Source organism: Panthera onca, chromosome E2 (genome assembly GCF_046562875.1).
Source record: "Panthera onca isolate mPanOnc1 chromosome E2, mPanOnc1 haplotype 2, whole genome shotgun sequence".
NCBI classification, from domain to species: domain Eukaryota; kingdom Metazoa; phylum Chordata; class Mammalia; order Carnivora; family Felidae; genus Panthera; species Panthera onca.
The window spans coordinates 59,262,408-59,278,682 of NC_138353.1; the positions used below are offsets into that span (position 1 = coordinate 59,262,408).

Below are 16,275 nucleotides of genomic sequence, written 5' to 3' on the forward strand. Positions count from 1 at the left end.
GGTCGGCGGGTCGGACCGAGGCGGAGCGTAGCTGGATTCCCGGGCTGGAGCGGGGCTCAGAATCTCTGCCCGGGTCTCCGGCGCTGGATGGTGAGAAGGCAGTGGCCGCCGGCCGGGCGTAACTCGTGGCGCCCTCAGGCCGCCGGTTGCCTCTCTCAAGTTCCGACGGAGCGGTGCGCACTGCATCTCACGTGGTGGCCGCCTAGCCGGCCCAGGCCTGGACGCTGCGGTCCCGACGGTGCCGGCCTGCCGTGGCCCCGAGTCCCCGCGCTATGCGCGGTCGCTGGACGCGAGACCGGCCGCGCGTCTTTACAGACCGGATGAAGTCTGCCTCTCCGTGTTGTTCTGCTTTATCCCAGACTCCAGTTTCCATCTCTTGCAAACGAGTTTACCCCCACCTTTTAGTCTTTTCATGCCGACTGTAATATTCTCCGTTAATCCAGTGTTTGCCCAAACCAACACGAGTAACTAGCCCTGATGGGCGGCACCCCGATGGGCTGCCTCCTAGCCGTGGAGCGAACAGGATGCGTCCGGGCACTGCTCAGGTTTCTTGGCTCCGCTGCTGAACTCTTAGGGTCAGAACCTATGAACAGGGCTGAACTTCCAGCCAGGGCTCACATGTATGCTGTTTGGCCGGCATCCAAGCTCACTGGGCAGTGCCCCTGCCATATTAGCTGCCACATAGTTCAAACATCACCCCTGCGTGTTGTGTAAGTAATGTCACTAGTCTCTTTGTTAATAGCTCATGACAAAATTGTCCAGGAATCTCACTACTAAACTAGCACTTTATTTACAGCTCTCTTGTCTCTGCCTGCCTGCCTTGGAGTCTCCATTCTCCTTCTGAGCCGACAGGAATATCACTGCAGCATAGAAGGCAGGCTCATGCTTTCTGGAAGCTCTGGTACACTGTCTTGCTGTTTCATGTCAAGAATAGCGCATCCCTGCCCCCATCACCTCCCCCTCCCCAGGAGTGGCTAGAAGGTCTAACAAATGCCAGCTTTATTGAGGATGTGGCAGGTGGAACCCTCACACATTGCTCACAAAATTGAAATAACTATTGGCAAACCGTTTGGCAATATTTTCAAAACCTAAACATCTGAATGAATAGCCTGTAACCAAACAGTTCCTTGCCCAGGTATACCCTCCAAAGAAATAAGAACTTAGTCCACCAGAAGGCACACACAAACCCAGCCAAAGCAACTTTTAACAGCTTCAAACCAGAAATGCCACAGATGTCCACTCGCAGGAGAAAAGATGAAAGAAACCAGAACACTACACAACGACGAAAACTACACAACCGCAAACCCACAACGGTGTGGAAGAAGCCAGACCCCACAGCATGCAGTGGGTGCACTGCATGTGTCACCGTAGTGACTGCACACGGACGACTGCAATCCGGGAAAGCAAACCCATCACCACACAGCGACCCAAAGCAGTCCTCGCCCACTCTGCCCTGAGTGCTCAGTCACAGGAGCTTGTTCCCAGCTCTGGCCCTGCCTGTGTGTTATCAGGCGGCTCGCCTCACTTCTCCAAGCCTGGGTGTCACCTGTAAGATAGTGAGAGCCATAGAACCAATCCACAGGACGTTGGAGAAGATGAGATTTAAGACCAGACACGGTGTGAGCCTCCCGGGCAGGTCAGCCTGTCGTTACAGAAGTGTGGCGGCTCCCTGTATTTTCCCTTTCCCTACCCACTTAAGGCAGAGCTTGGCTCATTGCCACTGCCTCAGAGGAGAGAAGTCAGACCAGAGAAGCCTGCGGCCACTAAACATTTCTCGGTTTGGCTTTTGTTTCCAAAACCCCCAGGTAGGAGGAGGAGGAGGAACAGAGAGAGACCTCTATGTCCCAGAATCATGGGGTAGTTGTGCAGTGCGGTCACCAACCGAGGATCCCTGGCTGAGAGCATGATGAGTGGGCCTGTGTTCCACCTGCACTGTCCCCTGGGCCCGTCCCCACTCCCGACCTTATATGACCTGCATAGGAGCACACCGAGCTAGCCGGAGCCACCAGACCAGAGGGAACAGTCTGGCCTGGCTTGAAGGGGATGGAGAAGTGCTGGGCCACTGAGGCAGCCATGGCCAGCATCTGTGAGTCTCTTCCTCCCCACCCCCATAGCACCCACATGTCCATGGCTGTCAGCTCCTGTAACTGCCCGGAAATGACACCCAGCCACCAGAGAGTCTCCAGACCCCTGTCTGGGGGCAGGCCAGGAGTGTCAGGATTAATGCCCCTGGGAGCAGCCCTCAGCAGTGACAGGGAACGTGGATAAGTATCTGAGCTTTCGTGCCCGCAGGTGGGACAGCTTGGGGCATGTTGCATACTGCCCCCCAGCTTCCCTGCGGGACCGAACCCCAGCTGCCCACATTGCTGCCCCCCTCCCTTGATGGCACCCTTTGCAATGCTCCTTGCTTCTCACCTCCCCATACCCTATCCCAGGTCATCTCCCCAATAATATACCTGCAGGTCCTAGCTCAGGACTGGCTTTTAGGGAAATCAGCCAGGACAGGCCCCTCCTGCCACCCCTGTGACCATCCCTTGCAGCCTGGAGGGGCTCTTTCAGATGGTCACGAAGCCTCGTGCCGCCTGCATCTGGCACAGAGCCTGGGTCCAGGGCCAGCTGTGCCCTCAGCTGGTGGCAGAGGGGACTCTCCCCAGCCACTCCTGCATGTGGGGAGGTGGGGGGTGGGGGGGGGGGCAGGCTGCAACAGCACGGGGCTAAGTGAGCACCAACAAAGCTTTCCAAACCGACGAGCCCTGGGCAGGTGTAGAACAAGTGAAGGAGGGCGACCACAGCCTTGCCGGGGCTCAGGCAGGAGGAGTGACGCATCTCCAAACACCAGCAGGCACGGTCCGCGTTCTTGCACGGTCCCTTGTTCCAAACTGGGTTCCCCAAAGATATGGACCTCCTCTAGTAGTCAGAGAAAAGGGCCTGTCCTCTACTCCACAGTTACAAGCAGGGGTGGGGCCAAGTGGGGATGCCCGTGTGACATGACCGAGCTGGCTGCCAAGACAGAGGGCCCAAAGGGGCAGGTCACACGCCCACCCCCGTGGGCAGACAGAACAAGGGAGAGGCCACCCAGCAGGAAGGACACTGTCCTCAGGACCACCAGAGCGCTGCCGCCAGGGCTGTGGCTGGGGTACTGCCACCTCCCACTCCTCTTGGCTTGTCCACATCCATATCTTTGAGAACCTTGTGACTACAAAAGCCTGTATCGTTGCTAACCCAGAAGTTGTGATTTTGTTTTGAAGTTTGCTATCACAGGATAACCTTGCCTGACTGACCCATGACAGGCTCAGGAAAGGGGTTCTACAAAGCTAAGCCCGTGGGTTGGGTAAAAACAAGATTTAAAAATATTTTTTTCAAACTTTTTAAGTAGGCTTTGCGTCCAGCGCAGAACCCAACACAGGGCTTGCACTCAGGACCCTGAGATCAAGATTCGGACACTTAACCGACTGAGCTACCCAGCTACCCCTGAACTTTTTTTTTCTTTTTTAAGTAATCTCTACACCCAAAGTGGGGCTCAAACTCACAACTCCAAGATCAAGAGTCACACGCTCACGTCCCTCATTAGGAACACTTTGGGGTCTCTTGAAGTAACCCTTCTCAGCCTAGTCTGGGTCAAGGTCATGCCAGGTGCCACAGACTCTTGCAGTATGTGGTGTTAATGGCTCCCTGGAGGCAGAACTCACTTTTTCACTCAGATTGGGGCCCTGCATGTGACCGGCCCCACTGGTGGGCATCATTCTGTACAAGTCTGCTGCCCCACATCCTTACCCTTCCTTGTGGGGTCGCAGGCTCCATTGTCACCCCTTACTGTCCCTGCCTCTCCAACCACACCATTCTGGAGCTCTCTCTTCAGTGAGCTGTGTACCCTCAGCACCTTGGTCTTCCTTTCCTTCTCCCTCACCGTGTCCTGCACTCTGCTGAGATGCCACCACCACCACCATTACCATCATCAGAATGCCATTAAGAGGGACGCAGCCCAAGCCAGACAACCAGGCTCACAGAGAGTTTGTTCATTTCCAGATGCCTGTCACTGTCTCAGCCCAGCACCAAGGACCCATGTCCTAGTGCTTTCCATGAGATCAGAGCGTCCTCTGGGATGGGCTCCACACCAGTTCTCCCCATGCCCATGGCGCTCTGGAAGCCTGAGTCCCAACAGAACTACGGGATGTTGGCAGCAGGGCAGAGGAGCTCCATGGTGATAAGGGCCATCTACCTGGGCTCCGTAGCCTCTGTCCCCATCCCAGGTCTTGGAAGGAGCCTGAGGAGACAACAGGAATTGGGTCTAGGTACTCACTGGCCTCTGGTCCACAGGGGTGCCCAGCAGCAGCTCTCTGAATGACAATCTGCAGAGGGGCTGACCTGCCCATCCCCTGCAGGCTTAGGGCTCCCTGGCGGAGATGACAGCATCCCTGAGCCAGTGTCTGGGCACCTGCTGTCCACAGAGTGGTCACGGCGCTCTGCTGAGGTGGGCCCCAGGGCCGAGTCACTAACAGGTGGGACTCCCGAGACCGCATTCGGCCCAGCAGCATACCCAGACGACAAATCAGATCTACTTCCCAGGCCAGGCCTGTTCTAACCCAAATCCCCACGGCAGCCTCCTGCGCAATGCCTCCCACCTCCACCAGCGGTCCCTTCTCAGCTTGGCAGCCAGGGCTCCTGGGGGCTCTGAGTGCAAGACCCAGGCCTCCCTCTGTCCCTGGGACACCACGTGACCTGTGCCTGTGTGAATGCAAGCACACGCACGTGCATAGAGACACAGACCCACACGTAATGCACACGGTGTTATCTATGGTATTCAAAGGTCACGGGGAGTATTAGAAAAGAGTCTAAGAAGTCTCCTTGAAGGGAGATGGTGAAAGAAGCCAGACTGGCACCTGCGTGCTGTGGCTCTATTCTGGAAACTTGGCGTTCTGAGAAAAGGCAGAGCCACGGGATGCAGGCCAACCAGCGACCGCGGCTTGGAAAGGGGAGTAGGACTCTATCCCGATCGTGGTGCTTGTTCACAGCTGCGTGCACATGCTAAACATTCACATAAATCACAACGAACCTAACCAAGAAGAGGAAAAAGGACAGCTCAACCATCTGTCACCAAAGAGCGAGGGACAGCTATTTGTTAAAAACACGTTCTTCTGAGCCCTCTTCCCAAAAGATACTGGGAAAGGAGATAGTTGTTACGCAGCATGGAGGACAGCCACGGAAGAGGTGTGCTGCATGCAGCACCAGAACCCTTAGCGGGGTTGGGAAGCTATGGATGCTCAAACCCTCTCCCCAGAAGCCGCGGTTCAGCATCCCGGGGCTGGGCAGGCATCTCCCTCCCTAAACTCCTGGTGGTGCTGAGCTGCACACCCGGCCACCCCACGGGCCCAACGGCAGGCAGCACTACTGCCGACAATGGCCCTCGCCTTCTCCCGACCACCAGGGGCCAGGACAAGGGTGCCAGGGACGGTAGCACCGGTACCGGGAGAAACCAAAACTCCAGAGCACCAGAGACCCAGCTCCCGGGCCCCTGCCGAAGGTCCGGGAGTGACGTCCCTCCCGGGTCGAGGGAGACGGGTGAGGACACAGCACTTCACCCACAGACTAGGCCCTACAGGTACAGGGCCAGGCATCACCCAAGCCAGGCACCACAGTCCATATGCCTGCTTCCGTGTTGGCCTTGACACTCCACCGCACAGGGGATAGACCACACTCTGATAGGGTACCCCCCGAGTGTCCAAGGGAGGCCCCCAGGCCCGTTTGGGGGACCATCTTGTGCTGTGACCTGTGCAGGCCTGAGACCCTGCCGCTCGTTCACTGCTGTGTCTACAACGTTCAGCACCACGTGTGGAGCATGGAGGTGCAGGTACTGACCCCATGGTTCCCCACAAGGTGACGACCCACAGGAGACACCGGCCATGTCTGCAGGCATTTGGGGTTGTCATGATGGGGAGATCAGGGAGGATGTTCAATGCCCTACAGCATCGGATGGCCCCAGCACAGAACCCCATGCCCCCACACATGGGAGACTGAGCACCCAGCCAGCTCCAAACAAGCAGCTAGGGCTTGGGGACAGAGCAGCCCTAGGAGTCAGGAGGTGCTGAGCCAGCAGTGGGACTGGTCCCCATAAAGATCTTGGGTCTGTGGCTGGGTCACTGCAGGACAGCGAGACCATCTGGAGACCATCTGGAGACCATCTGGGAAGGGAAGGCTGGGTCTGCTTCTGAGACCTCCCTCTAGGGCCCCCCAACATATGAGGGCAGTCCACTACCTCCTTCCCTCTGGTTCTGCTGCCCAAGAAACACCTGTTCCTCCCAGAGCTGGACATCCACACAAGGGCCTATGGGTGGAGGAAGGGGCTGCAGGTGCTGCCCTCCACGTGTGCAGAGCATCTGGCCCCTGCAGCCCTGTTTCCAAAAACCAGGTGCTGGGAAGACAGCCTTCCAGCACTCATGGATTTTCAAGTCATGCTGGCTGGTGTCACACATGCATGCAGCCACCCTAAATCCCCCAGCAGAGGCCAGGCTACAGAGGGCCCCAGGAGGGAGCACAGGGAGATACATGACACACACACACAGTGCTTGGCCAGGGCGCTGCCAGCCACAGCCTCCCGCGGGGGAAGGACCAGCCAGCCCTCCTCCAGGGGACCAGTGGGCCTAAGCCAGTGCCCAGGTAGAGGAGGGGAGTGCTCCTGCCCGAGTGGGAACAGAAGGTTCTTGTACTTCCTGTATTAAATTCTTGCACTGTTCACAAGATAACTTTCACAAACAGAAAAAAACAAACCCGAAAATGAGATCCTCAGCTGTGTGCCCACCACAGAGCACAGCCCTAGCCCTCTTCTATTCAGCCAATCTTATCCTGTTCTCAGAAAAAGCAAACTCTTTTTGAATTTAGTCTAAGAAAATCCCACAGAGGCCCCCACTCCTTCTAGGCCACCGCTCGGGGATGGGGCCACATATCAAGCCAAGGTGGTCTGGGTTCCAAGGGATCACTTACCGCTTCATTCCACGACACAGAAACCAAAACTCAGTCAAGTCCTGATGTGAGAGGCTCCCAGAGGGCCCCCCAACCCCGCCAGGATCCAGCCCCCTCCTTTGGCTATCAGCCCCCCACCTCATATTGTTTATGGCTCTGGATCACATCCCAAAAGAAACAATTACAAAGCACACAACAAGGTTTCAAAAACTGGTTTATGGAGAAACAGCCCCACAAGGTCCCATCCGGTGACAACGCTGGGCACAGGCTCACGGCAGTGGCTCCTCGGGGCGTGGCCCTGCATGGCCCCTGCTCCAGCCCACCCTACACCAGAGCAGATGCCTGGGGGGGGAGGGGGGGGGAGGGCGGGGACAGCGACTCCCCACACCTCACCTGTGGCTGTCAGGGTGTGGGCCTTCAAGACCAAGCAGCATAAATGTGCTTCTTCTCCAAGTAGGCTATGTGATCTCAAATAACAACCAAAAGTAAAATCAGACTAAAAAAGCACGGGTTCGGAGCCCTTCCTAGGTTTGGTTGGTCTCCCTGTGAGCACACAAAGGACCAAGCCTCGGTGCTGCCGCTGGTCGCCCACGCCACCGAGCACTCGGTACTTTGTCACTGTCTCGTCCCTGTGCACAGCTTCGGGCCAACCAACAGCGTCATGGCTTTCTCTACTCACTCAACGCTTCTGAGAACGTGTAGCCAGGTGACATTCCGGATCTCCCAAACATAAAGACAGGGACGTCAGCGTATGTTAGCACTGGGATTGGCCACGGACTGGGGCACGCTAGCCTCAAGCCAGGGAGGGCTGCACGAGAACATTCCCATAAGCATTCCTAGCACTTGGAGCACGAAGGCAGAAGACGGGGTGAAAGGTTCTCACACTGCAGGACAGCCTCCTCAAAGCAGTGAGTCTACACGGGGCGCTCGTCCTCAACACAGCAGACACCGTGGGCACGAGGGGCTCAGAAATCCCAGGAAGCCGGTGACTGAGTTGGCCAAGGAAAGGGACTGGACAGGTTCTTCTGCATCACCGCTCACGAGCACGACAAGGTGACCACACCTCAGCAGGGCGAGACACCCAGACAGCCCACAGATAGAAATCCAGCCCCGAACATGGCAGCCGTCGAGCACAGAGGATCAGCTGGCTGACGGAGGGGCCTTGCCCGACCGGGCCCCGGCAGTAAACCACGCCAGGTTCTCAGGCAAGGAGGAAGTCTGCCATGGCGGCTCCAGCTCGAAGTCTGTTCCACATGAAGTGGGAACGCGGGCCCGGCCTGCTCCTAACCGTAGGCCACCGTGGCAGCCCTCCCGCCCTCCGCCTTGGCCAGAAGGAAGGCCAGGGGTACAGGCACCCACCCAAGCCGCCTGGATCAGGACAAGAGGGGAGGGAGGGAAGGAGGGAGCGGCGGGTGGCTGTGACCCTGAGCAACAGCCACAGGGAGCCAGCTGCCCAGACAGAGGGACCGAGGGGTGAGGCCAGGAAGCGAGGCCCCGTCTGGACCGTGGGAGGGAGGATTCTGGAACTCCCGCCACACAAGGCCTCCAAACCCGCTCCCCAGCAGCAGGTCTAAGCTGGGCGGGCCAGCGTAACCAGAGAGACCGCCAGGCCCGATTCGCACAGGCAAGAAATCAAGGCCATTCGCAGCAGCCTTATGCGGGGAGCCTTCAGCCCCAACACAGAGGAATCCGAGGACTCACATCTGAAACCTCCAATCACGTGCTTCCGGGTCAAGTCCAGAACAGCACATGCCCAGGTGTGCACAGACACACCTGAGGCTCCTGCCGCCATAAAGCACAACAGACGTCCCCGGTGTCACGGCAGCTCGGTGGCGAGTAAAGGTGACATCAACCGGGGGGGAAACGTCCAAAGACCAACCCGGATCCACCTGCCACCTTCCCCCAGTCAAGCTCCACAAGGGCGTAGACAGCCCCTGAATTGGGCCATTCGGGTTCCTTTTGGGGACCTGCTTTATCAAAACCCCAGCTGCCTTTAGGCTTCCAACCACAACTTCAGCCTTGTTGAATCCTCACCTGCAACAAATTAACGGGCTGGAAGCCGCCCTGACGAGTGGGGTGCGCACTCTGCCGGAAGGGGCGCCTGCTGGGACTGGTTTGCACGGACCCTGCACGTGCAACTCACCTACAAACTGGAAACCAGAACCGGCCACGGATACGCCAAGTGGGAAACAACACGTACTCTGGGCTCCCGGCTGCGCAGGTGACACACTCTCACCGTCCACCGCCACGGACCCCGCCTGGCATTACCCAGGCCGCTGCCCACCCTTTGGCCCCACAGGCCCCCGTCTGACACCAGAGACGGGACGATGCGAATGCAGCCAACAGCCACTGCCAGTGGAAACCACGTAAAAAGGCCCACGCTCCAGAGGCAGGTCCCACGGTCTGGGTTTGAGACTGGTTTTTCATCAGAAAGGTTCATCTTCGATCCAAATGGGTTTCAAGGATGAGGGGAGGCCCAGGTGGAAAAGCCTCAGAATGAGCCTCCCAGCGAGCCCCAGGCTCGGGCAAAGTGGGACACACAGCAGCCACACACCCAGCGGGCCCTGCCCCGTTCTGCCCGAGGCTTCGCGGACGTAGTTACTGCCATGCGGGAGCAGCCACAAGGGGCAGGGATGGGAACGCTTGGAGGCTTGCTTGGTCCTGCGGAAAACACGAACACAGACCACGCCTCAGCCTGACTCCAGGTCCTACCAGAAGCATGTGAGGGGCGAGCTCGGCATCTCCGACAGCCGGCCAGGAGGGACCCCCCCCCCCCCCCCCCCGCCTTCTCCACTTGCCTCCTTCCTGCGTCAGAGTCTGGACAGAACCTCCTAGAAAGTCTGCCTTTTAGGGGCCGTGCCCCAGAGCTTATCAATTCTATGACTCTGGGAAGCAAAGGAAGTTCAAAGTTGCCAAATGTACTGAAGCTACAGCAATAGGGATTTTTATTTAAAAAAAAAAAAAAAAAAAAAAACAAGGCCAGTCAGGGAGAAATTCGTCAGGAAAACAGGACGTTTCATGGGACATCTCAGGTTGGTCTCTACATGAAGGCACCACAAAGCTGCCCCCTTCCCTGGGGTCCCTTGCCCCCAGCACAAGGGCTCAGCACAGTCCACCCAGTAGGGACGAGCCACAGACAGGGGGACGAAGTCTGCCCCCCGCCCCGGTGGAGCGCCTGCCATGGAAGGGGAGCATGGTGACAGCTCTCTGCAGGCTGGAAGCGGAGCAGGAGCTAATTCTTGGGGGTCTACGTGCATTCAGGGCTCTGTTCTTCAGGAGACACTAAGATCAGCAGAGACCTTACAACAGTGGGTCCCCAAACACAGGTGTCCATGGGACACGGGCACACCACCGGCAGAAGCGTCCATGCTCAGGGTCTCCACACTGGAGGATCCCGAGATGCCCTGGTCTCCAAAGTGCATTCCACATGTATGGGTGACTTTTCTAGAAAGCTGCCCTGTTACCCACAAAGGGGCTCCAAAGTCATCTTGTGCAACCACTCTGCTGCTTTAACACTTCCGAGAACAGCACCTGTGTATACTAAGCAAATGGGAAAAGGCAGGGCTGGTTCAGATGTGGCCCTGCAGAATTCTGAAGAAGGTTCTGGGACAAGTGGCTCAGCTCAGGGTTCTGACACCAGAGCATGTGCAGGAGGTGGATGGGGGGGTGTGCAAACAAATGCCCTGCCTCGAATTGGCTGCAGCAAAGGTCTTGATTCTAAAGCTGGAGAGAGGCCAGGGCCTCCAAGCTGCCCAAAGGCCCACCATGACGTTTCCTACTGACCCGTATCACTAACCCCACTGCGCTGATCCACAAGCCAATCAGAGGTGAAATGCTTCTGTCCAAAATCCAAGCAGGTTAGTAAAGACACAGGAATTCAGTCCAGGGTCCTGGCCTGATACACCCGACCCCCTGGAGCTCCCTCACTGCACACAGTGCCCCACCCAGGCTGTAGAACGCTCACCTCACAGAGGCCCTCGCCCCAGACCCTTGCCAGACCGCAGCCACGGTCACTCGCCTCACGCATGATCCCGATCGTTAGCCCCCAGGGTCGCTCTGCCTGACCCAAAAAACGTTCAGCAGGCCAAGGACAAACCCAGTTTCTCCAGCTGAGTTGTTCACAAAACTGTGCAGCCAGCCCTCTCCATCAGTTCTGTCCTGGGCCATTCTTTCTGTGAGACAAGCTCAGTCAGCCTTCCCATGAGCTACTGACGAGGACACGGGCATACGTCGCACACTCTGTACAGAGTTTTGGGGTGGCTGGGCCGAGACTCCTACGAGGTGGGTGTTCTGGTCAGAAGGCCAAATCTCCAAAGTGCATGCTGCTTCCTGTCCCGGGCGGCAGGGTCGGGGGCCCCGGGAGCCGCCCCACAGGAAGTGGCCCGTCAGGAGGTCAGGGACTGGATGTTCTTCAGCATCTCCTCGAAAGCCTGTGGGGACGGCGCCTCTGCGTTCCGGAAGGTGGCCCGCACCCTGCTGTACAGGCTGAAGGATTTCAGCTCCAGCCAGATGAACCCGAAGCGGTCCTCGTCGAACAGGATAAAGACTCCAGGAGTGCGTTCAGGGCTGGTGAAGCCGTGGCCGGCGATGAGGCCCGTGCCGTAAAAACTGAACAAAGACAAGAGGAAAAGTGCATGGGGAGGGAATGAGAGGGACCCAGAAGGAGTGCACCGGGCCCCAGTCCTATCCTGTCCGCCTGGGCTGTTGCAACACCCGCCCCCCGCGCCCCTGCCAGCCCCTCTTCCCGCCAGCAGGAAGCCGCAGGCCTCAAGGCCCACGAGAGCCCGTCTTGCCCAGACCACCTAGCAACCCTAACTGCCCAATGCACCAAACCACGGGCCGACGGTTGGGCTCACCCGGCTAAAGGAAGAGGGTCTCCAGCAGCCCCAACCACATACCGCTGTCCCAAAGGACACCTTCACAAAGCTGGCCCAGGTAACCAGCCTTAATTCCAGGGATGCTTATGTTAGCACATCAACGATTCAAATACAATAAAGACTTACTGTCACGAACCCAGCAGGCAGAACTTCCAGATTTCCATAAGGCCAAGTTTCAAGTTTCAAGACCAGGGTCAGACTAAGCTACGCTTATGTCTTTCTTGCCAAGAATTTGGGGCTCCTACAGATAGCTAATAGGGATGGGGGCTGGGCCCATTTCCTGGGACCCCCACCTCCACCCACCACACCAAGGCTCCCCTGGGCGGGAGAGGAGAGCAGGCCTGTGCCTGAGGGTGTGCACAGGAGGGTGTTTGTGGAAAACCTCCCATGGGAAAGCAGCACCAGAGGCCACAGGGAGGCCAGGTCCTGAATTGGTGCGGCGGCAAGGCCTCGCAGACACAAGAACCGAACAGGAGGGACCGCAGCACGCCCCTCCCAGGTCACAGAGCCCAATATTCAGCAGGTCCTGCGTGTCCACCGCAGGGCTGGCCGGCCTCAGAGCGCCCTGGGGAGCCACGGCTGAGCCACAAAACACTACGAGTTTTCCATTTCCTAAGGACAGCAGAGCCCTATTTCACGACCTTTGATAAATTCACATCAGTCGAAATCCTACCGGAACGCGATTTGCATGTCTCCTCCAGGAAAACCCAAATTCAGCCCCTTTGGTGACAACTGAGCAGCGTGAAGAAATGGAATTGATTTTCCCAGTGGGAGACAACAGAACACACGCTGACCTCTGCTCAGGTTCCTGGCGCCGGGCTCCTGAAACCCACGTAAATTCCGAGGGGATAAGGACACTAGGAGGTGACTCAGGTGGCTCCCGGATGGCAGGCAGGTGGATCAGAAGCCTGGAATCCTCGGCTGCTCCGCGATCCCCCAGAGAGGGGAGAGGGCTACAAACGGAGCTAATGACCGACCAGGCCTATGGGAGGAAACCTCCAGAACAACCCACAGTATGGGGTTCAGGGAGCTCCCAGGTGGGGGAACACGTCTACCCCAGTCCCAGGGCGGGTCAGGGTCCCACGCATCTCGTCATGTGGCTGTCCACCTATGTCCTTTGTCACCGCCTTCAGCAAGATGGTGAATGTAGTGTTTCCCTGACTTCCGTGAGCCGCCCCAGCACATTCATTGAACATGAGGAGGGGGTCGCGGAATCCCCGACCTACAGCTGGCTGGTCGGAAGCACGGAGACAAACTGGACTGGTAACAGGCGGCTGAGGGGGCGGGGCAGTCTCGCAGGGTCTGACATCATCCTGGGTGCACAGTGTCAGGACCCAGTCGAGTGGCAGACACCGGGCTGGCATCATGGAGAATTGCTTGCAGGTGTGGGGGCACTGGGCGCTCAGAGCCAATTTAGCCGCCCAGCCCATGCAGACACTTCAGTCCTCCTCGGGGAGCTCAGTGCCCTGCCCACACTCTAGTGGGCATGTGAAGTGCCAGTCACAGGGCCCAGGGGTCAAGGCAACAGACCTCTGCACATAACTGGACACATGTGGAAGCCAAGCGGCTATGATGCCACGGGACAGGTCATTCCCTCAACACGTCCCCTAGGGCGACGGTCCAGGAGAACTTCCTGCAATGATGGAACATTCTAGACCTGCAGAGCCCGACACACCCGTGGCTGCCGGCTGGGGATGCGGCCAGTGTGACTGAGGACCCGAGTCTGTCCTTTTAGATCATCTCAGCTCCAGCAGCCCTGGAGGTTAGGGCTGGGGCGAGGGTCTCCTCATGTGTCCTCCAGGGCTGGGCCCGGGGCGGATGGAGGGAGAGGCCTGAGACAAAACCCTAAGAACATGAGTCAAGAAGCAGGAAGCCGGCCCTGCGTCAGGGACCTCCCAGCCTCTGTGGGGAGGACAGTGCACCACCAGCCCTTTACACATGCTTTCTGAGTTGGGAGGGAATCCACAGGAAGAAATGAAAGACTGACGCTGGAGTATGTTCATCAGGAGACGGAGGGAGACCCCCAACAAGCCTCACCGGCAAGGACACCAGGTGAACTCAAGCCGGCTTCTAGGGACACAGGTCGGGGAGGGCCCCCTCCTCACCGGCTACCTTCGCCACCGCCGGTAGACTCACCTGTCTACCCTTCCCCTGACTGACTGTGCAACGGCAGGCATCTGAGAGGAGGCCTCACGCCCGGCGGTTCTAATAAGCCCCCTCCCTTTGAGGCTCCCCAGGGGTGAGAGGTCAGAAGCCCCCGAAGTCTGAGATGTGGCCGTGCAGCCCAGGGAAGGACGCTGCCCACTCGGGCCCGAGCTGGAACCCAGAGAGAGTTGTCGGAGGTTCCCCGCCCGATGCAGCGAGCCCTGCGCTGGCCCCACAGCCCGCGTCCACGCTGGCTGGGCGGGGGGGGCTCTCCGGAAGGCCTGTCGCGGCCGCCCTGGCATCCTTACCACATCCTGCAGGTGCGGGGGTAGTCCTCGTTCCGCGAGCTCACGCCCACAGGCAACACGAACGGCTGCCCCTGCCCGGACTGGGCCGGCTGCTCGGGTGCAGGCGCCGCCGCGGCCGCGGCCTCTCCGTCCGCAGGCCCCCCGCCCTTCTCGGCAGGCAGCTCCACGCTGGGCTGGGCGGGGCCCCGCTGGGGCTCGCGGGGGCTCTGCGGGGCGCGGCCCTCGCCATCCTCGGCCCCGTCCTCCCGCTGCTGCTGCTCCTGGCGCACCTGCTCCCGAACCTCCAGGACGATGCGGGACAGCTCGTTGAAGCTGCGGAGGCTCTCCACGTCGGGCAGCTGGATGCGGTGCATGAGGTCGATCTCCACCGTCTGCTGCCCAGCAGGGATGTTGGGGTCGCCCTGAGGAGCGAGCAGGCGGCCGTCAGCGGGGCTCAGAGACCGGCACAGACACGCTGCACGGTTTCCAGCTCAGAGCACAGCACGCCTCTGGCCAAAGGAGCTCACTCCAGCATTCCCACGGACTTAGCAGCAACTCCTTATGAAGTAAGAACGTCTCAGATGCCCGTAAAAACTAAGTGCCTACGGCAGGCAACCCATCTGTGAAGGGGTCTTTGAAAACACGGACCTGACAGCATCCGAGTGACCTTGTGAGGTGCACAGGCCCCTGGCACAGTGGCTCATGTGTGCTTGAGACCTCCAGGTGTAAAAACCTTCCCAGTCTGGAGGGGCTCAGACTGGGGCTCAGATGGGGCACTTGGGTGGCTCAGTTGGTTAAGCATCTCTTGATTTCCGCTCGAGTCACAATCTCACGGTCGTGAGATCAAGCCCCACATGGGGCACCGTGCTCAGAGTGGAGCCTGCTTAAGAGTCTCCTTTCTCTGCCTCTGACCATCTCCCTCTCTAAATAGAAGAAAATAAGATAAGATAAAAAAAACTGGGGCTTAGAGAAGTGCACAGACCCTCCTGGCCTGAGCACCAGCCCAGATCTGTCTGCCCGGGACGCAAACGCTCCTGAGCCTGAACCCAGGAGCTCCTCCGGGCCCTGCAGCTCCGCACGGGACCCCAGGGCTGCGCTCTGCTCACAAGGAGCCTTCCCAGAGCACGGGGGCCCTGGCCGACCAGGATTCAAGAAGAAGGCTTTGTGAGAACTAGGAAGAGGCATTCCTCCCCGGGACGCTTCGGTGCACCTGCCAGAAAGGCGCCCTGGCTATGCAAATGACAGGTGAGCACGGTGTGACCGGTGTCGATGAGGCAGGGACAGAGGGCTGATTTGTTTAAGACCCGCCCCCCGCCACCTTCAGCTCAACAATCCTCCGACTGTGTGCGCCAGCTGCTGAGGTCAGGACGGGCAGTGGGAGCCCGTGTAGTAACGCAGGGGGCTCCGATGTGGCAGCACCCTACCGTCACCTGGGGAACTCCCGGAGCCACGCACCCAGGTCGCCCTCCATGGATGAGAATCTCTAGGGCCCGACATCAGTGTTTTCTCAACATCTCCAGGGACTCTGGCGTGTGGCCAGGACCGGGTGCCATGGGGTAAGGCCGCCTGAGAAACGCTCCCAATCCCCTAGAGGTCTTGTGAAATGCAAATCCTGCTTCAGTGGGTCTGGCTAGGCCTGACAATCTGCATCCCCGGCAAAGCCACGGCTCCAGGGCCCACTGTGAGTAGCCAGGGTGGCGCCAGACTCACCGTGATCTTCGTGCCCCTGGCCCGCTTCCCGTGGAAGCTGAGCATGACGATCTCTAGGCCGTGGCTGCCATAGGTGCCTTTGAAGAGGCCGGGTCTGATGAGGTCGTCCGGGTGGCTGGGCGGGAGGTAGATGCGGCGGTACGTCAGGCAGTTGCTGTGGGGGGAACAGGTGGCTTGAGAGCAGCTCGGGTGGGGGGACGGGGAGGCAGAGTACAGAGCTCACGCACCTCCCTGCCTGGTGACGGAGGGCCGGCAGGGCAGGGCGGCCCGGTACAGCCCGGTTAGGGTCCTCCCGGGCC

At 58.8% G+C, this 16,275-nt stretch overlaps 1 protein-coding gene across 3 annotated transcripts in view; it reads right to left on the bottom strand.

The window, feature by feature from the left end:
• Positions 1-7,154: 7,154 nt before the first annotated feature.
• The window catches only part of FBXO31 (F-box protein 31), a 51,501-nt gene continuing 42,380 nt past the window's right edge, over positions 7,155-16,275 (bottom strand). For all 3 annotated transcript variants that reach the window (XM_081791335.1, XM_081791334.1, XM_081791333.1), the window contains 3 exons: positions 15,977-16,130; positions 14,288-14,688; positions 7,155-11,565 (listed from right to left, as the gene is read on the bottom strand). In XM_081791335.1, coding sequence (XP_081647461.1) covers positions 11,343-11,565; positions 14,288-14,688; positions 15,977-16,130 — 778 coding nt within the window. In that variant the 3' untranslated portion in view covers positions 7,155-11,342. The remainder of the gene's footprint in view (positions 11,566-14,287; positions 14,689-15,976; positions 16,131-16,275) is intronic.